The sequence below is a fragment of the Plecotus auritus genome (assembly GCF_963455305.1).
Source record: "Plecotus auritus genome assembly, chromosome: X".
Lineage (NCBI taxonomy): Eukaryota > Metazoa > Chordata > Mammalia > Chiroptera > Vespertilionidae > Plecotus > Plecotus auritus.
The window spans coordinates 40566540-40592576 of NC_137784.1; the positions used below are offsets into that span (position 1 = coordinate 40566540).

The 26037-nt window shown below is 37.7% G+C and overlaps 1 protein-coding gene across 2 annotated transcripts in view; it reads right to left on the bottom strand.

Moving 5' to 3' along the window:
- The window catches only part of ATP7A (ATPase copper transporting alpha), a 233049-nt gene that overhangs the window by 31751 nt on the left and 175261 nt on the right, over positions 1–26037 (bottom strand). The window contains exons 10-16 of one of the 2 annotated variants that reach the window (XM_080653267.1): positions 24510–24743; positions 22717–22808; positions 18267–18394; positions 7516–7670; positions 6947–7081; positions 3935–4129; positions 1810–1992 (exon numbers count right to left, since the gene is read on the bottom strand). In XM_080653267.1, coding sequence (XP_080509393.1) covers positions 1810–1992; positions 3935–4129; positions 6947–7081; positions 7516–7670; positions 18267–18394; positions 22717–22808; positions 24510–24743 — 1122 coding nt within the window. The remainder of the gene's footprint in view (positions 1–1809; positions 1993–3934; positions 4130–6946; positions 7082–7515; positions 7671–18266; positions 18395–22716; positions 22809–24509; positions 24744–26037) is intronic. The other variant, XM_080653268.1, reaches the window with a different exon arrangement.

A 26037-nucleotide genomic window follows, 5' to 3' on the forward strand; every position in this document is an offset into this window, starting at 1 on the left:
TAAATGATAGTGGATTTAATAAGATCAAAGGAACCAAGTGTTGAGTATAATGTCCAAAGTTACAGGAGACCCTCAGAATCCTTTGTTTTAATCCCACTCTCTAAAATGTATACCAATCTTAGGGAAAGAAAACATGGATGATTTATCAATATTCTTTGCCCTTTCCAGTAGAGAATCACAAGTTAAATATTTAATTCTACTGTCAGGTCGGATTTTCTGTTCAGTACAGGGCAAAGGGCAAAACAAAGAATAAGGCCTTTAATTACTAGAGTGCCTCTCTAGAATAATTCTGTGTTCTTAGTAAACCAAGGAATTCTGGCTCTTTATATCTTCATCCTCTAAATTGTTTCATGTGCATGTAAAGAAGCCAGGTCAGTAATAGTTAATAGGTAAAAAGGAAAAAAAAAACAAATAGAGAAATGGAAACATCAATGGTAGAAATTGCCACATTTTAACTATAAAAGTATGTGAAATAACTTACAAAGAACGTATACAAAGCAATAAGAAAAAGGTAAGTAACCCTATGGAAAAATTGTCAAAGGATTCAAGCAAACAGGTTATAGAAAAGGAAATTCAAATGATTAATACATATATGAAAATATGCTCAACCTCATTCATAATTAAGAAATGAAAAGCAAACCACCAATGAGTTAACATTTTTTACTTATTATATTGGAAAAAAATAGTGTTGATGAGAATGGGGAAATGGGCAGTCATAACTTCTGGTGAAAGTATACACTATTACAACCTTCCATGTGGGTGTTGGTAATATTTTTCACATGGACATCGGTAGTATTCATCAAAATTTAACTGCATGATTTCCTTTTGTGGGTTACTGCATGTGGTTTTCAGTTTTTTCTTTTGCTGAAGGCAGTTTTGAGGTCAGAGGTTAAATGTATTTGGAGAAAGGCACCATTGGTGATCTTAAACTGAAATAAGATTTGTAACCCTTAGTTTGTAACTACTCAAACTCTCTTTTTCAGAGATCTTTTCAAATTTCCTGTGTTATTTCTAAATATAATTTAATAAGTACCCCCCCAAATTTAACTGCATGTATCCCTTGATCTAGCAATTGCATTAATAGGCATTTAACATAGAATAAACTTGCAAAAGCTGATAAGGATATTAACTGTATATTGTAAGAGCCAAAACCCAATTGTACAATAGAATATAATGTAGCCATTAAAAACAATGAGGCAGATCTATATGTCTTGATATGGAAAAATCATTTAATAAAATTGAAAAACAAGGTACCAAATATTGGTCATTGTGTGACCTTTCTATGTAAAGTTTAAAAAACAATAAATGCATGTATTTTGTTATATGCATTAAAAGTGGTTAACAGATTCACAATAGTGAATATAATAAAAAGTATTGCATTGTACACTTTATAAGGGTAAACTTTATAGTATGTGAATTGTACCTCAAAAAACTGTTATTTAAAAAGACTGTTAACAGGTTAACACTTCTTAAAGTTTGGAGAGAGAAATTATGGAAGTAGGCAGGGAATAAGACTTTCCCTTTTCCTTATGCAACTCTCTGATCTGAAGTTTCTTACCATAATTTGTATTACTTATTTTCTTTAGTCAACAGGAGTTATCTGTGTAGCATTATAATTAATTCCTGTTTTCACCTTTATATTTCTCTATATGAAGAATCAGACATATCATAAAATAAAATAAGAAAATACAAGTCTCTGTAAGCCTTATACCAACTATCTACATAAATCATGGTTAAATGCGTTTGGATTTGGTCTGAGTAATTCCAATAGTAGATGACTACATTACTAAACAAGGGGAAAAACCATACCTGTTTGCAATATTTGGTTATGGCTGCTCCTAGAGGGTGTTCACTGTGACTTTCAGCAGTTCCCACAATGGCCAGGATCTTATTACGTGATATTCTGTTACTTTCCACTAGAACCTTTATTTGACTCACTACTGGGGTTCCATGGGTAATGGTTCCAGTCTTATCAAATACTACTACCTTTACCTGTAAGAAAATTAAAATACAGCACACCTATATGACTTGATAATCCTTAATATCACCTTTCCAGAAATGAGAAAGAAGTTTACTTCTTAATAAGCTTGGACTTAATAAACTGTCTTTGGGAGAATAAGGGAAGAAATACCTTTAGTTACTTTCCATCCCCTCCCCACCACACACACACACTGCAAATGTTTAACCTACTGTGGATACATGTTAAACACCTAGAACTAATTGTTAAAGGTTGACTGTTAATAGTTAATTAAGAGATGCCTCTAGTGCAGCCGTGGGCAAACTACGGCCCGCTGTTCTATCCGGCCCTCGGAGCCGAAAGAGAGGAGGGTTCTCTTGCTCTCCCCTCCACTCCTTTACTTTGAATTTATATTAGTTCACACAAACACTCCATCCATGCTTTTGTTCCGGCCCTCCGGTCCAGTTTAAGAACCCATTGTGGCCCTCCAGTCAAAAAGTTTGCCCACCCCTGCGAGTGCCTCCAGGGAAAGATAAGACTTTAAATAGCAATGGATTACAGATCTATAGGGGAAATCTGGGCATTAGGAAGATAATTATAAAAGAAAGGTAAATAATTAAGTTGAAGTGAGCACCAGATAAAACCTGCTGGGCTGCTTTGACTTTATTGAAGAGAGAGCTCAGGGAATCAATGAGGGAACTGCAACTCAGACAGGAATAAGGAAGAGTCTGCAATTAGAAAACACAGTCACCTCACAGTAAGCTCAAAATACAAACCCTAAAAAATAAATAGCTTGAGGAACCGAGATGAAAAAATATGACAACTAAATAGAAAGCATTATTCCTGACAAGAGGAAAAATAGCTATAAAGGCCCACCCGGTGTGGCTCAATGGTTGAGCGTTGACCTATGAACCATGAGGTCACGGTTTGATTCCAGTCAGGGCACATGCCCAAGTTGTGGGCTCAATCCCCAATGTGGGGTGTGCAGAAGGCAACCAATCAATGATTCTCTCTCATCATTGTTGTTTCTATCTCTCTCTCCCTCTCCCTTCCTCCTTGAAATCAATAAAAACATATTTTTAAAAAATAGCTATAAAGGATATTTTGGTGACAACTGAGGAAACTGGAATATGGACTATTGATTAGATAATAGTATTATATCAATATTAATTTATTGATTTTGAACTTTGTACTGTGGTTATGTAAAAAAGTATCATTCTTCTTAGGAAAGGAGGCTGATATCTGCAGTAAAGGATTACAGAAATTCTTTATACTATTCTTGCGATTTTTCTTTAAGTTTGAAATTATATCAAAATAGAAAAATTCCTATAAAAATTAATAGCCTGTATTCACTAGATGAGGTTCCAAATCTGTTTTAAACTGTGTTCTGTGTTTAGTATATGCATGAATTCTATATAGTTCATATCCTCATAATAAGAACATACTAGAAGAAATATGGTTTTAGTTGAAGTCAAGCAGCCTTGATTGAGATTATGAAAATCCTAATATGAGAGAGACCAGGGATAGGATTATATTCCTGAAATCATAGTTGTAAAATGACATCTGGTGGCAGAAAGGCAAAGAAACTGTAATGTAACCACAAGTGCTACCTCGCAGTGAAGAACACAAACATGGAGTCACACACAAAAAGGTTAGAAGCCTGAAAGACCTGGGCAAACACCTCCTCTGTCTTCCTGCCCCAAAGACTTTTCTAGTCTGAGCAGGGATAGGATTCCAGATTTTCCACATCAGCATCTGCTCTAAGAGTGTAGGACTCTAGTAGTTTTAGAGGCCTTAGATAATTAAGGACAATCTGGAACAGAACCAAAATAACACCTTTCCTACCTCGACCCTCAGGATAGTGCCAGAGGCTTGGCTTATGGACCAGGTGGAAATAATTTAGAACTCTGTGTTTCTCAGTAGGTGTGCTACTGCCAGTTTGGATGGGACAATTCTTAGTTCTGGGGACTATCTTACCTTATGAGCCATCTCCAATGGCTCGCCACCTTTGATTAGTATGCCATTTTGAGCGCCTACTCCTGTACCCACCATTACAGCAGTTGGAGTCGCCAGACCCAGTGAACATGGACATGCAATGCACAGAACTGTGATAGAGGCTTGGAAAGCAAAGCGTATTATTGTTTCTGTTCGGGAGATACTTCTGTTGTAGCCCTTTAGAAGAAAGGCATGAATTTTGGTTACTGATTTAGAGCTATATAAAACAAAGTTTAACTCTACTAAAATAAAATCTCAATTTTGAAGTCATACATAATCCTACTTAACTACCAACTTATATGTTTTAGTTACTAGTAAGAAAAACATTTGAAATTTTTTTATGAATAAAAGAAATTGTGACATAACTGGTAAACAAGTCATGGTCCCAAATCAAAATTTCAATTTTACTAATTTACAGTTACAAACTATGGAATGAATATAAGGAACATAAAAGTCAGCTTTTTTGCCGCATATTAACAGTAAGTATTTTTATTAGGGACTTTCAAAAATAGCTGCAAACATAAGACGTAATTCTCAACAAATTTGATCATAATAAAAAGGAATTCTGAATCTCTGTATACTGAGGCCTACCTTCCACACTCCTCTCTAAAGACAATGGAAAAAAAATCACCCAGCATGCAAAGGGAGCTTAATCACATTTCAATAAAATTCTTTTGGACGTAACTGTGAACTGAGTATATCTGGTAGTATAGCTCTTTTTAAAAATATATATGTTTTTGTTTATTTTAGAGGGAAAAGGGAGTGGGGGGAGGGGAGTGGGGGGAGTGCAGGATGACTAACCAACTGAGCCACACCAGCCAGGGTTATTTATTTAATGTGTTTATTTATTTGTTAATTCTCACCCAAGAACTTCTTTTAGAGAGAGTGGAAGGGTGGAAGGGAGAGGGGGAGAGAGACATTGATGTGAGAGAGACACATCGATTGGTTGCCTCCTGCACATGCCCCCACTGGGGTTGGAGATTGAACCTGAAACCCAGGTACATGCCCCTGACTGGGAATTGAACCTGTGACCCTTTGGTGCATGGGCTGACACTCTAACCACTGAGCCCACCAGCCAGGGCAGTATAACTCTTAATGGCATTGAATATTTGCTTGTGTGGGTAAATATGATTGACTATACTAGGAGAAATCTCCTAAGATCCCCTGAACTCATGATACACATTCCAAAATACCTCCCAGAAATTCTCTCCAATGTTTACTTAACCAATAGGAATCAATTAAAGAACTTTTTTTTATTATACTAATGACCATACTATGGAATAGGTACACAGTTGTTATGATTCTACTTGTTCTTTAATTGAAGGGCCAAACAACATAAAACACTATACAGAACAGCATCTTTTAAAATAAAGAAACACAACAAAGTAAGACTTTCTTAGCAATAATGGTTTTACAGTGCTAGTTTCTTACTAAGTTCTCAAATACTTAAACTAAGTGTTCATCTATACACTAGCAGAGTTGGAAGGGACTTTCATAAACATCTAATCTTATGTTTTCATATATGTCAGATGTGCATGTTTTCACCTACATTAAATCCAATCCTGCAATTTAGGTATTATCATCACTATATTACAGATGACAAACTGAGGCTAAGAGAAGTGACTTAAAGGTTATATCTCTAAAATGAAACATAGTCCAGGTCTACTTTATCACTTTATGACATAATACTTTAGAGACTATCATAGAACTAGAGAGAAGCAGGCACTAATATTATCTTTAAAAATATTTTAATTGATTTTAGAGAGAGGAAGTGAGAGAAACATTGATGTGAGAGAGAAACATGCAATGTGGATCTAATAGGTAACCTGGGTGTGTGCCCTGACCAGGAATTGAACCTGTGACCTTTTGGTACGAGACAATGCTCAACCAACTGAGACACACTGGCCAGGGCCCAATATTATCTTACATTTATAAAGCATTTAATAAAGTACTAAGTGTTTCTAATATATAATCTTATTTAACTTTCACAAGTTATGCAGGATGGGATTATTAAAATCTCACTTTATAGATGAGGAAAATGAAGCTCATCGAGAAATTACATTGACCTAAGATCACACAGATGGTATGTGGCAGAGCTGAGATCCCAAGATTTTCCTCAATCCTATCTAATAAAATAGTAATATGCAAATTGACCGTCACTCCAACACACAAGATGGTTGCCCCCATGTGGTCAAAGATGGCCGACCCCATGTGTACACAAGATGGCCAGCAGGGGAGGGCAGTTGTGGGCAATCAGGCCTGCAGGGTAGGACAGTTGGGGGGGACCAGGCCTGCAGGTGAGGGCAGTTGGGGGTGACCAGGCTGGCAAGGGAGGGAAGTTAGGGGTGACCGGGTCAGCAGGGGAGGGCAGTTAGGGGTGACCAGGCCAGGAAGGGAGGGAGTTGGGGGCGACCAGGCCTACAGTGGAGGGCAGTTATAAGCAATTGGGCTGGCAGGGGAGTGGTTAGGGGGTGATCAGGCTGGTAGGCAGAAGCAGTTAGGGGCAATCAGGCAGGTAGGCAGGTGAGCAGTTGAGAACCAGCAGTCCTGGATTGTGAGAGAGCAGTCGGACATCCCTTGAGGGGTCCCAGATTGGAGAGCATGTAGGCTGGGCTGAGGGACACCCCCCTCCGTGCACGAATTTCGTGCACCGGGCCTCTAGTATATCTATAGTCCTTTGTGATAGCAAAATAATGCTGGAAATGAGATTAGGCATAAAATGTAAAAGTTCAACTACCCTCCCCTGCTGGCCTGATTGCCCACAACTGCCCTCCCCTGCCTGCTTTGGGAAAATCACATGTGATAATGAAAAAAAACTTTCTAAAAGGAAATCTTTTATATTTACAGAAATGCAAATGTTATTCTTATCAGCCTCCCACTCCAGTCTCTTAAAGATACTAGTAATTATTAAGGTTACTTTCCAATTAATTACTTATGCAAAAAATACACAAACTGTTTTACATATGGTAAAAAATTGTTATATGTCACACTTACAGCAAAGTAGGTTTCCACAACTTGAAAATTCAGAAATCCAATTATAATCCAAACCAAGAGGGTAGCAATGGAAATAATAACAATAAAAGGAACAAAGTAGCCACTGAGTTTGTCTGCAAATTGCTGGATAGGAGCCTAGAATTTAATAATAATAATAGTAATAATAATGATATATATATAAATCAAAGTTTCCTTTTTATAATAAATAGAGCACAGAGCTTTTTTAATAAATTCCTTATTAATGCAATTAGAATTAATTAAAGGAAAATATGAAAACTAAATAAAGATTTATACTGAGTGAGCTTTAAATAAAATACTTTCTGTTTCTCCTAGGGCAGTGGTCGGCAAACTGCGGCTCGCGAGCCACATGCAGCTCTTTAGCCCCTTGAGTGTGGCTCTTCCACAAAATACCACGTGCGGGCGTGCACATACAGTGTGATTGAAACTTCATGGCCAATGCGCAGAAGTTGGTTTTCGGCTCTCAAAATAAATTTCAATCGTTGTACTGTTGATATTTGGCTCTATTGACTAATGAGTTTGCCGACCACTGTCCTAGGGAATTAAGTTACCTTTGATGTTTGTGCCTCCTCCACAAGTTTTACAATTTGAGAAAGGGTTGTGTCTGCTCCAACATGGGTTGCACGGATAAGTAGTGACCCATTCTGGTTAATGGAACCAGCAATCACTGTGCTGCCAGATTTCTTAGCCACAGGCATTGCCTCCCCTGTATAAGGAGTAAAGATAGATTTAGGGAGTATAAATAAGCACTATCTTGAAATATACCATTATTTGTTAATTGTCAAAAAATATCTAAAAAGAAAATTCTTACTTCCTGAAATAGAATTTGGACAAATGCCCAGGTGAAAGTTGACCTATTTCCTTATGTCAGTTCTGGGTCAAACCTAGGCATACTGTCTTAAACTGGAAAAACCTAATATACTAGCTCGTGTTAGAAGATCTTTTTGGAACTCTACCCTAGTTTAAGATCATTTTATTCTCAGCCTATTCCCAAGGAACATTTATATATGTGGGAGGGAGTTCTTGTAATAAATGCTGGTGGGTGATGGGGTGCTGCTATTCTAATTAGTGGGCCAGGGTCAAGAATACTAAGTGGGGGAGGAGAAAAATGGCGGCGGAATAGACAGACATGTTCCGAGCCTTGTCCCAGAGCAGAAAGAAAGAACAGCTGAGGGTCGCACAAGGAGTGTTTGTTGGCAAGTTAAGGGACAGCTAAACTCCAGGAGAAGGTGGGGGACTGCTAGACGGGGTTCCCCTGACCGGGCAGCCCCCACTGCAACTGGGTCCTCTCCCGGAGCTATGGGCTCGGACGCGGAGACAGCGCCATCTTGAAAGGTAAAGTGGAGCATATCGGAAGCTTTAAAATCCACAACTGCAGCAACCACCGAACAACTGCGAGCTGGAGAGCACCAGCCCCCAATTGGCGCAAACACGCGGATTCAGAGGAGCTCTACACTCCACCACGGAAAGGCCAGATTTCGCCTGGGATAAGGTGAGGTCTCTGGTCCCGGCGGGAGAGAGGAACGCATGTTTTGCGGGAGCTGGAGGACCAGGGAAGTCTGTGCCTAGAAAAATCCGTGGCTGTTGGGGCTGGTGTGATCCGTGAATGTGGAAGGGGATCCTCAGAGCTGCTAACAGAAGGGATCTCTATAAAGCAACCCATTTTGATCTGATGTGCAGGGACAGCCTAAGAATTTCAAAGGTGTGCGGGCTGCTTAGACTTGCGCGCAGACCCATTGTTCGCACACTTGGGCTTTTTCCTCTTCAAATCCTTGCTTCTGATTGCTAGGCTCAATGCATAGGATCACCCAGTTGGGGACACCCTAGGAGACTGCAGGGGAAGGTTGTTTTTCTGGAACGTGGGGATCGGAGCGGGGAGTGACCATCCGAGAGCCAGCTCTGAGGCAGCCCACTTCCAAAAACCGGTATGGAGTGCCACAGGGAAAGAAGGATCTAAATACAGGCTAGAGAGGCCCAATAGATCTGGAAGTCAATCCAGAAACACTGCCACACAGGGGCTGAATCACAAATTGACTCTTGTGTAATCAAAAATAAAGGAATACAAGAAATTAAGACACACCGCCTGCTTAAAAATCAGGACTGGCTCACAACACTGAGGAACTGTGGAACGCAGGGAACTGCAATACTGTCCGGACTGAGAAACAGGCGTGCCAAACAGAACAATGGAGGAAGTGAATGACCTTCACTACTGCACATTTTATTTTTTTATTTTTTATTTTTATCATTTTATTTTCATTTTTTGCATCTTTTGCTCAAGAAACTAATTTCTTTTTTCCTCACTTGATTTTACCTTTTTAATTATTACATTTTTATTTTCAATCATTATTATTACTACTACTATATTACCTTTTTTTGTAAAGTATCAGTTTATTTTCTCTTTATTTTACTTTGGGATTAGTATTCTACATTTTATTTTCATCTTTACTTTAGCATTGTTTTACTCTATCTCAACTCTACCTTTATGCCATCACTCTCTTCCTAACCTTTCCCCTTTTGGTGTCCTGTTTCTCTTACCCTATTCCTGCTTTAGATCTTCCCTATTCTTTCTGTTTACCCCCTGTTAAAATTTCACCCTACTTATATATCTAATCTCCAATCCCCGGCTCCAAGTCCAAACACATCTCTCTCTTCGCTGTCTTAACTATTCAAAAAAATTGTTTTTCTCTCTGTCCTTTTGTTGTTGTTTGTTTGAATGTTGATTATATCGAAATTTTATGCTTTTTTGTGAGATTGTTTTGCTTATTCTTTTTTTTTGTTTCTTTGTTGTTGTGTTTTTGTTTGCTTTGTTTTTGCTTGTTTTTTGCTTCTATTTTCCCTTGCCTCACTTGATGTTAGTTGGTGTTGCAGTTTGTATTAATCCGCGGGTAAATGTTGCTGGAATTTGCTGGGATTAGTGGTTGTTCTATTGGAGTTTTCTCCCCATATATATAGTTTGTTCCCCTTTCTCTCTTAGTCTCTTTCTAGACTCTCTTACTTTTTTTTTCCTTTTCCCAATTTCATTTTGACACTCCTTTTTTTTTGTTCTTTCTTTTTCCTCTTCTTCTTTCTCTCCTATCCCCTAATTTGCCTTTCTATGGTTGTCACCTTTAATGGAGGTTATTAATATCGTGAATACATTTCTGTTCAGTGCCTTGTGTGTTGTACCACGTGGTGTTGTATTTTGTGCCTTTAAATCAACGCAGGAGAGAGAGAACTACATAACCAGACATCCAGAGAAGAGAGACCATGGGGAGACAAAGACACAGCCCGCATATGAAAGAAAAGCAAGCATCACCAGAAAAGGAAGTAAACGAAATGGAAGCAAGCAACCTTCCAGAGAAAGAATTCAGAGAAATGGTCATAAGGTGGCTGAAAAGAATGGAAGACAAATTCGACAATATGAGTAAGAACCAAGAGGAAATGAAGAACCAAGAAGAAATGAAAAATGACATCACTGCTGTAAAGAACTCAAAAGAAAGCATCAAGAGTAGACTTGAAGAAGCAGAGGACCACATCAATGAGCTAGAAGACAAGATGGGAAAAAATACCCAAGTAGAGCAGCTTCTAGAAACAAAAAATAAAAAGCAGGAGGAGAGCCTAAGGGAACTTTGGGACAACACGAAACAAAACAACATCCGCATAATAGGGGTTCCAGAAGGAAAGGAAGCTGAGCAAGGAATAGAAAACCTCTTTGAAGAAATAATGACAGAAAACTGCCCTGATATAGGGAAGAAAAAACCTACACAAATCCAAGAAGCTCACAGAGTCCCAAGCAAAATGAACCCCAAAAGACCGACGCCAAGCCACATTGTAATTAAATTGGCAAACACCAACAACAAAGTTAGAATCTTAAAAGCAGCAAGAGAGAGACAGAAAGTTACATACAAAGGAACCCCCATCAGGCTAGCGACTGATTTCTCAACAGAAACACATCAGGCCAGAAGGGAATGGAATGAAATATACAAAGTCATGCAAAGGAGGGGTCTGAATCCAAGAATACTGTACCCAGCAAGACTATCAATCAAAATTGAAGGTGAAATCAGGAGCTTCACAGACAAAAAAGGACTAAGGGAATTTATTACCACCAAACCAGCAATGCAAGAAATGCTAAAGGGTCTGCTGTAAAAAAAAAAAGAAAGAAAGAAATAGGAAGTGAAGAAGGAACACAGGGGTAAAGAAAATGGCGACAAATAAGTACCTATCAATAATAACTTTAGGAGACAAAATGGCGGCAGAATAGACGGACGTGTCCTGAGCCTTGTCCTGGAGCAAATAGAGGGAGCAGCTGAAACGAGTAGAATCCAGCCCAAATTGGTGAAGGAGGCTAAGCTGGTGAGACAGTTTGCAGCCGGGAAGGGCAGAGATCCCCCCAATAAAGGTAAAATCAAAGATCTAGACAGTAGAATCTGCCGGACCTCTATACCCAGAAGGTCAGGCAGAAACTACACAGCGCCAAGCCGCATCCCTGAGGACAGGCAAAGCATCTGACTGAAAAAAAAAAGGGGGGTCCACGGGACTGCAGGAGGTAGGGTATTTTAGACCTTGGAGTCTGGATTTGGGATCTGAGCTCTAAGGCAGCCCTGAAGAGTTGCCGGAACGCTCAGTGCCGGCAAGAGAGGAACTTGCAGAGACAAGGTCTCTCCTCGCGCTGTGGCCTGCGCCTTTCTCCACTGAACCTAGTTCGTAGGACCTTTAGGATACAGACAATTACCTGTGGCTGAGGTACAGGAAGGAGTGGGGTTGTGGAATCTGGGGAGAGTAGGCAGCGGATGGTCCAGGAGAGGTGGAAGCGAGTCTGGTGCTGAGTCATATCTAAGCCCCGGTCCCCATTTTCTCCTGAGAGATAGCCCCTCCCTCCAGTCTCCAGACAACCAATATAGCCACACCCAAATCCCACACTGATTAATACCATGGAATCTGAATACTCCCTGAGACCATAGGATCTGCCCTAAAGAGAAATCTTTAGAAGTTAGGCACCTCAATTACACAGCTACACTGCCAGGGCCCTTCAGAGTGCTTCAGTGTGCCTTGCTGGCAAACTTACCGCGGGTGCTCCTGTGAGCCGCCACTAGGAGTGAGCGCCTATCCACCACAGGTGCAGCAGTGAAAGCTGAGTCTGCCCACCCCATAACTACAGAACTCTGGGCATCACAGTCAAACCTTTCCAGAGTGTAGGCCCCCTGAGCCACATCACCCCAACACACAGTTCCTTGGTGCCACTGTGAGTCCCCACTGGGCACGCGTGATTTCAATTAAGGGTGCAAGACAGCAAAAATTGGGACGCACCCCTCCACGGCTGACTTCTAGACACCGCAGTTGGGCCTCTCAAGCTTGCAGGCCTACATCAAGAGAACCCAAATAGCTCAAGTAGGGAGCTACACTAGATTACCAAGCCCAGGAGAACTGAGAGATTACACCAGTATCACCATCACCAGAAGAACCTGGGTAGCAAAGCAATTGGATCTACAATTAAAACATTACAGGAAAACATGGTGAGACAAAAAAGCAACTCCCGAAGGAAAGAAAAAGAGGAATCACCAGAAAGGGAGTTAAATGAAATTGAGGCTAGCAGCTTAACAGAGAAATAATTGAGAGTAATGGTTATAAGGATGTTTAAACGGATGGATGACAAATACACACAACTCAATGAGAACTATAAGGAGCTAAATGAGAATGTCACCAACATGAAAAGAAACAAAGAAGAGATGAAGAATGACATAGCTGCAATAAAGAACACATTGGAAAGCTTAAACAGTAGACTAGAAGAGGCTGAGGACCGCATCAGCGAATTAGAAGACAAGGTAGGAAAAAACACACAAACACAGCAGCAACTGGAAAGAAGACTTAAAAAGCAAGAGGAGAGCCTAAGGGAGAGGGAGCTTTGGGACAACATAAAAGGAAACAATATTAAATAATAGGGATACCAGAAGGAGAGGAAGACAAGCAAGGAATAGGAAACCTGTTTGAAGAAATAATGACAGAAAACTTCCCTGATATTGGCAAGAAAAAAACTATGCAAGTCCAAGAAGTACATAGGGTCCCAAAAAAGTTGAACCCCAAAAGACCAACACCAAGACACATCATAATTAAATTGGCGAACACTAACGACAAAGTAAGAATCTTAAAGGCTGCCAGAGAGAGACAGAAAGTTACCTACAAGGGATCACCTATTAGAATATCAACTGATTTCTCAACAGAAACACAAGAGGCCAGAAGGGAATGGAATGAAATACACAAAGTGATGCAAAGCAAGGGTCTGAATGCAAGAATACTATACCCAACAAGGCTATCGTTCAAAATTGAAGGTGGAATCAGGAGCTTCACAGACAAAAAAGGGCTAAGAGAGTTTATCACTACCAAGCCAGCAATGCAAGAGATGCTAAAGGGACTGCTGTAAAAAGAAGAAAGAGAAAGGCAAAAAGAAACACAAACACTAAGGAAAAATATGACAACAAACATGTACTTGTCAATGTTAACATTAAACGTAAATGGATTAAATGCACCAATCAAAAGACATAGGGTAGCTGAATGGATAAGAAAACATAAACCATATATTTGCTGTTTACAAGAGACCCACCTCAGAGCAAAGGATTCACAGAGACTGAGAGTGAAGGGATGGAAAAACATTTTTCAGGCAAATGGAAATGAGAAAAAAGCTGGGGTTGCGATACTTATCTCTGATAAAATAGACCTCAAAGTAAAGGCCATAACAAGAGATAAGGAAGGCCACTACATAATACTAAAGGGAGCAATTCAACAAGAAGATATAACTCTGGTAAACATATATGCACCCAATGCAGGAGCACCCAAATACATAAAAAAACTCCTAGAAGATATCAAGGGAGAGATTGACAACAATACAATCATAGTAGGAGACTTTAATACACCACTGACATCACTGGATAAATACTCTAGACAAAAAATCAGCAAAGAAACAGCAATTCTGAATGACTCACTAGATCAAATGGACCTAATTGACATCTTCAGAGCATTTCACCCCAAAGCCACGGAATATACGTTCTTCTCAAGTGCACATGGGACATTTTCAAAAATAGACCACATACTGGGTCACAAGCAAAGTCTCCCCAAATTCAAAAAGATTGAAATCATATCAAGCATTTTCTCAGACCACAATGGCATAATATTAGAAATAAACTATAATAAAAACATTCCAAAAAATTCAAACACTTGGAAGCTGAATAGCATGCTATTAAACAATGATTGGGTGATCAACAAGATAAAAGAAGAAATTAAAAACATCCTGGAGACTAATGACAATAAAAACACAACAATGCAATTGCTATGGGACACAATGAAAGTAGTCCTGAGAGGGAAGTTTATAGCTCTACAGGCCTACTCAAAAAAACAAGAAAAAATGCTATTAAATCATCTAACTCAACAACTCAAAGAATTAGAAAGAGAGCAACAAGAAAAGCCCACAGTGAGCAGAAGGAAGGACATAATAAAGATCAGAGCAGAAATGAATGACATAGAGACCAAAAAACCAATACCAAAGATCAACAAAACCAAGAGCTGGTTCTTTGAAAGGATAAACAAGATCGATGAACCTCTAGCCAGGCTCACCAAGAAGCAAAGAGAGAGGACCCAAATAAACAAAATCAGAAATGAAAGAGGAGAAATAACAACAGACTCCACCGAAATACAAAGGATGGTTAAAAAATACTATGAACAACTCTATTCCAACAAACTGGACAACCTGGAGGAAATGGACATATTCCTAGAAGAATATAACCTTCCAAAACCCAATCAGGAAGAATCTAAACATCTCAATAGGCCAATAACTATGGAAGAAATTGAAGCAGTCATCAAAAAGCTTCCAGCAAACAAAAGCCCGGGGCCAGACGGCTTCACAGGGGAGTTTTACCAAAAAATTAAAGGAAGAACTAAAACCTATCCTCCTCAGACTATTCCAAAAAATTCAAGAGGAAGGAACACTTCCAAGCTCCTTCTATGAAGCCAGCATCAACCTAATACCAAAACCAGATAAAGACAACACAATGAAAGAGAATTACAGGCAAATATCCCTCATGAACATAGATGCCAAAATCCTCAACAAAATTTTGGCAAATCGGATCCAGCAGTACATCAGAAAGATCATACACCATGACCAAGTAGGATTTATCCCAGGAATGCAAGGATGGTACAATATCCGCAAATCAATAAACGTGATACATCACATAAACAAACTGAGAGATAAAAATCACATAGTCATATCAATTGATGCAGAAAAAGCATTTGACAAAATCCAACACCCTTTCTTGATAAAAACTCTCAACAAGGTGGGAATAGAAGGATCATACCTCAACATAATAAAAGCTATATATGATAAACCCACAGTTAACATACTCAATGGGCAAAAACTAAAACCATTTCCCCTAAGAACAGGAACAAGACAGGGATGCCCACTCTCACCACTCCTGTTTGACACAGTACTGGAAGTATTAGCCATTGCAATCAGACAAGAAGAAGAAATAAAAGGCATCCAAATTGGAAAAGAAGTAAAGCTGTCCTTATTTGCAGATGACATGATATTGTACATAAAAAACCCGAAAGAATCCATGAAAAAACTAACAGACTTAATAAATGAATTCGGCAAAGTAGCAGGATACAAATAATGCCAAGAAATCTATGGAATTTCTATACACCAACAGTGAACTTACAGAAAGAGAAACTAAAAAAGCAATACCATTTACCATCGCACCAAAAAAATTAAAGATACCTAGGAATAAACTTAACTAAGGAGGTAAAAGACCAATACGCGAAAAACTACAGGACACTGAAAGAAGAGAGAGAGGAAGACATAAACAGATGGAAGAACATACCATGTTCATGGATTGGTAGAATCAACATCATTAAAATGTGCATACTACCCAAAGCAAGCTATACATTCAATGTACTCCCCGTTAAAATACCAACAGCATATTTCACAGACCTAGAAAGAACTCTCCAAACATTCATCTGGAATAATAAAAGACCCCGAATAGCCACAGCAATCCTGAGAAAGAAGAATAAAGTAGGAGGGATCTCAATAACAGATTTCAAGCTGTATTGCAAAGCCACTGTCCTCAAAACAGCCTGGTACTGGCACAAGAACAGACATATAGATCAATGGAATAGAATACAAAATACAGATATTGACCCAAACCACTATGCACAATTAATATTTGACAAAGGAGGCATGAACATATAATGGAGTCAAGACAGTTTCTTCAATAAATGGTGCTGGGAAAATTGGACAGATGCATGCAAAAATATGAAACTAGATCACCAACTTACACCATATACAAAAATAAACTTAAAATGGATCAAGGACTTAAACATAAGACAGGAAACCATAAAAATACTAGAGGAATCCACAGGCAGCAAAATCTCAGACATATGCCGAAAGAACTTCTTCACTGATACTGCCCCTAGGGCAATGGAAGCCAAAGAGAAAGTAAACCAATGGGACTACATCAAAATAAAAAGCTTTAGCACAGCAAAAGAAACCATCAACAAAACAACAAGAAAGACCACTGTATGGGAGAACATATTTGCAAATGTTATCACTGATAAAGGTTTAATCTCCAACATCTACAGGCAGCTTATACAACTTAATAAAAGGAAGATAAATGATCCAATAAAAAAATGGGCAACGGACCTAAATAGAATCTTTTTGAAAGAAGACAGAAGGAAGGCCAAGAGACACAGGAAAACATGCTCAAAGTCACTAATTATCCGAGAGATGCAAATCAAAACGACAATGCGATACCATCTCACACCTGTCAGAATGGCTATCATCAACAAATGAACAAACGACTAGTGTTGGCGAGGATGCAGAGAAAAAGGAACCCTCATGCACTGCTGGTGGGAATGCAGACTGGTGCAGCCACTGTGGAGAACAGTATGGAGTTTCCTCAAAAAACTGAAATTGGAACTCCCATTTGACCCAGTAATCCCACTCCTAGGAATATATCCTAAGAAACTAGAAACACCAATCAGAAAGGATATATGCACCCCTATGTTCATAGCAGCACAATTTACAATAGCTAAGATTTGGAGACAGCCTAGGTGCCCGTCAGCAGATGACTGGATCAGAAAACTATGGTATATCTACACAATGGAATACTGTGCTGCCATAAAAAAGAAGGAATTCTTACCATTTGTAGCAACCTGGATGGAATTGGAGAACATTATGCTAAGTGAAATAAGCCAGTCAATGAAAGAAAAATACCACATGATCTCACTCATTTGTGGATAATAAAAAACATTATAAACTGATGAACAAAAACATAGATACAGAGTCAAAGAAGCATCAAACAGACTGTCAAATTACAGCGGGAAGGTTAGGGAGGGGAGGGAAATAAGACATCAATCGAAGGACTTATATGCATGCATATAAGAATAACCAACGGATGCAAAACATTGGGGGGTGAGGGCATGTATGGGAGTGGGGTGGGGGGGGGCAATGGTAAGATATGTACACATATAATACCTATTAAAAAAAATAAACGAAAGAAAAGAATACTAAGTGTACTACAATGTGCAAGCGAGTCCCTCAGAACTAAGAATTGTCCCATTGAAACTGGCAATAGCACACCTATTGAGAAACACAGAGTTCTAAGTTATTTCCACCTGGTCCATAAGCGGAGCTTCTCCTGTCACTCTCCTAAGGGTTGTTATGTTGGTACTGCTTCAAATTGGCATTAGTTATCTAAGTATTCTAAAACTGCTCTCTTAGAGCAGACGCTGATGTGGAAAACCTGGAGTCCTATCCCTGCTCAGACTAGAACAATCTTTAGGGCAGGAAGACAAAATAGGCATTTGGTCAGGTAAATTTGCCAAAGTCTTACTGGGGTCTACAGGAGAATTAGACAATTTCCTGTGGTTATATGTTCTAGTAATTAAAAATTCTTAGTGAAAAGAGCCTTCACTTAGCAAAACTAAAACCACAAAGTAAATCTGCAGAAATTGACTTAATACAGTCTTTTAAAAATATGTTTATTGATTTTTTTTATAGAGAGGAAAGAGAGAAACATTGATCCTACTGGGGATCAAGCCCACAACTGGGGCATGTGCCCTGATCCAGCATCAAACCAGCAACCTTTTGATGCATGACACGACGCCCAACCAACTGAGCCACACCAGGCAGGACAATTTAATACAGTCTTAAAATAACTCATATTCTCTTTGCTCATTATTTACTCATTCCAATTTCTACAAAAAGCTCTTCACCTTGCATGCCTATTTTTCATTAACGTTTTGGATTCACTTAACTTTCACGACCCTCTGAAGAACATACCTGTGATGAGGGACTCATCTACCATAGAATGTCCTTCAATAACACGACCATCCACTGGAAATTTGCCTCCTGGAACCACTTTAATGATATCTCCACGTTGCACAAGTTCCACATCCACTTGTTCTTCACTGGATATGAGTTAAAATAAAAAGCATTGTTATAATATGCTTCTCATGCTGATTTTTCCTTTTTTATTACTTTTTTAAAATTTCTTTATTGATTAAGGTATTACATATGTGTCCTTATTCCCCCATTACTCCCCACCACCCATTCATGCCCCCAACCCCCCTGTTGTCTGTGTCCATTGATTAGGCTTATATGCATGCATATAAGTCCTTTGGTTGATCTCTCCTCCTTACCCCCACCCTCCCCTACCTTCAATCTGAGGTTTGACATTCTGATTGATGTTTCTTTGTCTCTGGATCTATTTTTGTTCATCAGTTTATGTTGTTCATTATATTGCACAAATGAGTGAGATCATGTGATATTTATCTTTCTCTCACTGGCTTATTTCACTGAGCATAATGCTCTCCATCTCCATCCATGTTGTTGCAAATGGTAAGAACTCCATTTTTACCGCAGCGTAGTATTCCATTGTATAGATGTACCAAAGATTTTTAATCCACTCATCTGCTAATGGACACTTAGTCTGTTTCCAAATCTTAGCTATGGGGAATTGTGCTGCTATGAACATAGGGGTGCATATATCCTTTCTGATTCGTGTTTCTAGTTTCTTGGGATATATTCCTAGAAGTGGGATCACTGGGTCAAATGGGAGTTCCATTTTCAGTTTTTTTGAGGAAACTCCATACTGTTCTCCACAGTGGCTGCACCAGTCTGCATTCCCACCAGCAGTGCACGAGGGTTTCTTTTTCTCTGAATCCTCACCAGCACTTGTCGTTTGTTAATTTGTTGATGATTGCCATTCTGACAGGTGTGAGATGGTACTGCATTGTTGTTTTGATTTGCATCTCTCTGATGATTAGTGACTTTGAGCAGGTTTTCATATGTCTCTTGGCCTTCCTTCTGTCTTCTTTCATACACTGTCTATTTAGATCAGTTGCCCATTTTTTCATTGGGTTATCTTCTTTTTGTTAAGCTGCATGAGTTCCCTGTACATGTTGGAGATTAAACCCTTATTGTTGATATCATTGGCAAATATGTTCTCCCATGCAGTGGGCTTTCTTGTTGTTTATTGATCGTCTCCTTTGCTGTGCAAAAGCTTTTAATTTTGATGTAGTCCAATTTGTTTATTTTTCTCTTTAGTTTCCATTGCTCTAGGAGCAGTATCAGTGAAGAAAGTGCTTTGGCATATGTCAGAGATTTTTCTGCCTATGGATTCCTCTAGTATTTTTATGGTTTCCCATCGTATGTTTAAGTCCTTGATCCATTTTGAGTTTATTTTTGTGTATGGTGTAAATTGGTGGTCTGGTTTCATTTTTTTTGCATGTATCTGTCTGATTTTCCCAACACCATTTATTGAAGAGACTGTCTTGACTCGATTGTATGTTCATGCCTCCTTTGTCAAATATTGAGTATAGTGATTTGGGTCAATTTCTGGGTTCTCTATTCTATTCCATTGATCTATATGTCTGTTCTTGTGCCAATACCAGGCAGTTTTGAGAACAGTGGCTTTGTAATACAGCTTGATATCTGGTATTGAGATCCCACCTACTTTGTTCTTCTTTCTCAGGACTGCTGTAGCTATTCGGGGTCTTTTTTTATTCCAGATGAATTTTTGGAAAGTTCATTCTAGGTCTGTGAAATATGCCATTGGTATTTTAATGGGAAGTGCATTGAATTTATAGATTGCTTTGGGTAGTATGGACATTTTAATGATGTTGATTCTACCAATCTATGAACATGGTATGTTCTTCCATCTGTTTATGTCTTCCTCTATCTCTTTTTTTCAGTGTCCTGTAGTTTTTCTCGTATAGGTCTTTTACCTCCTTAGTTAAGTTTATTCCTAGGTATCTTAATTTTTTTGGTGTGAAGGTAAATGGGATTGCTTTTTTAGTTTCTCTTTCTGTAAGTTCATTATTGGTGCATAGAAATGCCATAGATTTCTTGGCGTTAATTTTGTATCCTGCTACATTGCCGAATTCATTTATTAAGTCTAATAATTTTTTGATGGAGTCTTTAGGGTTTTCTATGTACAGTATCATGACATCTGCAAATAAGGACCGTTTTACTTCTTCTTTTCCAATTTGGATGCCTTTTATTCCTTCTTCTTGTCTAATTGCAATGGCTAGTACTTCCAGCACTATGTTGAACAGGAGTGGTGAGAGTGGGCATCCCTGTCTTGTTTCTGTTCTTAGGGGAAATGGTTTTAGTTTTTGCCCATTGAGTATGATGTTGGCTGTGGGTTTGTCATATATGGCTTTTATTATGTTGAGGTATGATCCTTCTATTCCCACTTTGTTGAGAGTTTTTATCAAGAAAGGGTGTTGGATTTTGTCAAATGCTTTTTCTCCATCAATTGATATGACTAGGTGATTTTTATCTCTCAATTTGTTTATGTGATGTATCACGTTTATTGATTTGCGGATATTTTACCATCCTTGCATCCCAGGATAAATCCTACTTGGTCACGGTGTATGGTCTTTCTGATGTACTGCTGGATTCAATTTGCTAGAATTTTGTTGAGGATGTTGGCATCTATGTTCATGGGGGATATTGGCCTGTAATTCTCTTTCATTGTGTTATCTTTATCTGGTTTTGGTATTAGGGTGATGCTGGCTTCATAGAGTGAGCTTGGAAGTGTTCCTTCCTCTTGAATTTTCTGGAATATTCTGAAGAGGATAGGTTTTAGTTCTTCCTTGAATGTTTGGTAAAACTCCCCTGTGAAGCCGTCTGGCCTCGGGCTTTTGTTTGCTGGAAGCTTTTTGATGACTGCTTCAATTTCTTCCATAGTTATCGGCCTATTGAGATTTTTATTATCTTCCTGAGTAAGTTTTGGAAGGTTGTATTTTTCTAGGAATGTGTCCATTTCCTCCAGGTTGTCTTGTTAGAATAGAGTTGTTCGTAGTATTTTTTAACAATCCTTTGTATTTCTGTGGGGTCTGTTGTTATTTTTCCTCTTTCATTTCTGATTTTGTTTATTTGGGTCCTCTCTCTTTGCTTCTTGGTGAGTCTGGCTAGAGGTTCATCAATCTTGTTTATCCTTTCAAAGAACCAGCTCTTGGTTTTGTTGATCTTTTGGATTTTTTTTTTTTTTTTTTGGTCTCTATGTCATTCATTTCTGCTCTGATCTTTAATATTTCCTTTCTTCTGCTCACTGTAGGCTTTTCTTGTTGCTCTCTTTCTAATTCTTTGAGTTGTTGAGTTAGATGATTTATTACTATTTTTTCTTCTATTTTCATGTAGGCCTGTAGAGTTATAAACTTCCCTCTCAGGACTGCTTTCATTGTGTCCCATATTATTTGCATTGTTGTGTTTTTATTGTCATTAGTCTCCAGGATGTTTTTAATTTCTTCTTTGATCTCATTGATAACCCAATCATTGTTTAATAGCATGCTATTCAGCTTCCAAGTGTTTGAATTTTTTGGAATGTTTTCATTGTAGTTTATTTCTAATATTATGCCATTGTGGTCTGAGAAAATGCTTCTCATGCTGATTTTTCCATGCAAGCTTTTCAGTTCACATCAAGCTGTGGCTCCATAATTGTTACCAATGGAGGCTAGAATCATCATTTAAGCTAGGAACTACAATGTCAGTCCTGTTAACTGGTGAAGGACAGCTCAATTTCTGGTAAAATATTTAGGCACTCTAAATATTTATTGAATAGTCATTGATCAAATAAATGAAAACCTTAGAAAATAATGTAATAGATTTTATTTAACTAAATAATTTATTTGTTGTATAAATTTGTCTAAATAATTTTATGAGTATACAAATGAGAAATGCAAAAGAATGAAATCTAGTCAAGCCTTTAGCTCTAACTTCTAGTTTACAGGTAACACAGGAGTTATAAAACAAGTTAAATGACACCACACAGAAGCAAAGACAAATCCAAACTGGGATATTACACAGGACAACTGATGGATGTTTCTTTAACAAGTCAATTGCATGGAGAGGGAGAAGGGGGGAGGAAAAAAGGAGTGTAAAAGAGAAAGATGAGCTGTTCTAGATTAAAAGAATCATGCATTTGATTAAAAGAATCAAATGTAATGAACCATGAACCTTTCTTGAATTCCATTTCAAACAATGAAACTTAAAACATTTCAGAACAACAGAGAAATGTGAATATAGACTGCATATTAGATGATATTAAGGAGTTTTTGTTCATTTTGTTAGATGCAAAATGGTGTTACAGTTATAAATGTGAAAAATTGTTAAATCTGGGAGATGGATTATGTGCATTCATTATACTCTACTCTCTACTTCTGTATATATTTGATATTTTCATAAGGAGTTAAAAAGGAAAAGTGGGAAGAATAAAGATAAATACCTCAGAAGGATATTATCAGAGTCAATAGTTACAATAGTTGCTTCTGTAGCTTGTAGTGAAATTAGCTTGGCAAGAGCCTCTGATGTTTTGCCCTATAAATTAAAAAAACAGTCAACAATGCTATGGAAGAAAAAGCACAGGTATTACCTAAAATAAAGATATAATCTTTAATATTTACCCACAAGACAGCTTTAAGAATATTAATTAGTTCAAGTCAGAAAATATTTTACTTCAAAAATATGAAGTACACAAAATATAAAATGTATAATTAGCTATAACTTATAAGTAAATAATGTAAATTAATAAGAAAAACATCAGGAACCCAATAGGTACACAAGCAAAGGACATGAATAGGCAATTCATTTAAGAAGAAATATAAGCCCTGGCCAGGTAACTCAGTTGGTTAGAGCAGTGGTCGGCAAACTGCGGCTCTGTTGACTAATGAGTTTGCTGACCACTGACCTAGACTCTCGATTCCAATAATTACAGGCTGTTGTTGTTCCTTGTGATTAAGCCCCTATCCCAGTGGTCGGCAAACTCATTAGTCAACAGAGCGGCAAACCGATGTGGCTCGCAAGCCGCGGTTTGCTGACCACTGGGTTAGAGCATTGTCCCACTACACCAAGGTTTCAGGTTTGATCTCTGGAAAGGGCACATGTGAGAAACAACCAGTGGAACATAAATGGGTGGAACAACAACAAATCAATGCTTTTCTCTCTCTCTAATAAATCAATTAAAAATTTTAAAGAAGAAATATAATATCTGATGTGTGGAAAAATGTTTATCCCTGCTATTAATGCAAACTAAAGCAACTATATTATACCATTTCAAGAATTTAGATAAGAGTCAGTGCTGATGAAGTTGTAGTAAAACTACTTCACTAACATACCCTTGCTGGCAAGAATTGTTTCAACTTGTAGCATAAACTACAGAAAGCATTATGTCTTTTAACCATATGCTTTGTAATTTATCCTAAGACACTAATTCAATAGAAATGACATTAGACATGAATATGTTTAATGCAGGTTTATCTAAAATTAAAAATTGGAGCCTGGCCAGCGTGACTCAGTGGTTGAGCATCAACCTATGAATCAGGAGGTCACAGTTTGATTCCTGGTCAGGGCACATGCTCAGGTTGCAGGCTCGATCCCTAGTGTGGGGTGTGTAGGAGGCAGCCAATCAATGACTCTCATCATTGATGTTTCTCTCCCTCTCCCTTCCTCTCTGAAATCAATAAAAATATATTTTTTAAAAATTGGATCATAATTGAGAACAAAACCAGAATAGTTTAGTAAATTATAGCATGTTGGTTGGACATAATATTATTCAGAAATGCCAAATAAGTATCTCGACTACAAAAATGGGGGGAAAACTATATAGTGTTAAGGGCACAAAGGGGTATGTAATATTAACTTTGCCACTCTGGAAAATATAAACATATGTGCAACAGGATTATAAAGTGATTTCCATTATAAAGTGAGATTATGGGTAAATTTTTTCCATCATTATTTTAAATACTGTGGTCACATCAATTTTTCGTGATATAAATAAAAAAATATGTACTTCTTAAATGCCTCTCTCTTAAAATAAACATGAATAAACTCTACAGTATTAATTCCAGAAATTTCTAAATCTTCTAAAGGAATACTTAACTTAAAATATTGCCAAACAAACACACTTATTTCAGTAAATGATTACATAAATCAATATCTATTTCCAATAACTTGTCTAGAAAATATTATGGTCATTTAGCTACCCAAGATTTTAGCAAATGTCACCTTTTCTGACTTTACCTTTGCTATATGTTCCAGCCACCGGCCTAATGCAATAAACACAAATAGCATAGGTGGTGTGTCAAAGAAAGTAATAGGGTTCACTTTGGCTCTTTCATACATTGCGACCAGAAGAATAACCAAAGAGTAGGCGAATGCAATGGTGGTGGCCAGCACAATCAATACGTCCATATTTGCAGTTTTATGCTTCAGTGCTTTGTAGGCATGAATGTAGAAATACCAGCCTCCGAAAAACTGTAATATAGAAACAATAATCATTGCTTTTTTAAAAAATACTGAAATTCACATATATACCTCAATAGCTAAGATATGGTATCAATGTTAACTTCCTTTGGCTTTTATCTAATCCATAAACAATAAAGAGAGATTTTTAAGTTGAAACAATAGTTTGTATTTTAGCAAATATGTGTGCATTAAGATTCAAATTGGTGTACAAGCCCTTGGCAGCTGTCCTCCATACTCCAATGGATATTCCATAATATAAACTCAGATGGTTCTTAGAATTTTCTTTTTGATCCCAGCAAAAACAAGAACTAGAAAATGAATTACACTCTTTTGACAAGGATTTTTCTATATAAAACTCATCTCCCCCTTTCCAAAATTGAACCTAAGTGGTATACCTAAGCTATTAGATCTGTTGGCTGGTTTTGTTGGTAAACATAACCAAAAAGCTTATTTTTCATTAGTATAGAGAAACACACTAAAATGTTTAAAAAATCATTATTGCCTTCTACAAGGATCAGAAAAAGGAATGTATTTATTAGATGGAAGTGCACCACAGTAAAAGTTTATCTCAAAAGAAGAATTGAAAACATACAAAAAGTAATGATTTTAAGTGCTGGGGAAAAACAATATAACTAATAATATAATAATTATTATAAGTATTATATTTTAAATAATAAATTAATAACATTAAAATATATTTAATATCATTAATATAAATATAATTAATTTTAAAATATTAAATAAACAAAATGTATTTTTTTAATTAGAAGAGAAATTTTATTTAGAAAGTTACAGAGGTAGAATAAGTGAGCCAGCTGGACTACGTAGGCTCAGGATATCTTACTGTTATAATAATTTAAAATATAAATTTACATACAATAGCAGAATGAATACTAAATTCATATCTGAATACAAATTAAACTCTTATTATCTGCTTTGTCACTAAACAGTATCCTTAGGAGTTATGCGGAATTTATTATTTATTTTAACCACTCAGTTTAAGATTATTTTTATAAAGCATCCAGCATAAAATGATAGGCTTCTGGCTAACATCTGCTTTCCAACTGAAAATAGGCTTGCTTGCCATACTTTATTATTATTATTATTATTATTATTATTATTATTATTATTATTTTAATCCTCATTTCCAGATGTTATGTTTTCCATTGATTTCTAGAGAGAGTAGAAGGGAGGAAAGAGAGATGAAAGGGAGGGAGGAGGGAAGGAGAGAGAGAGAAATAAATTACGTGAGAGACACACATCGATTGGTTGCCTTCCACTCGCACCCTGACTGGGGCTTGGG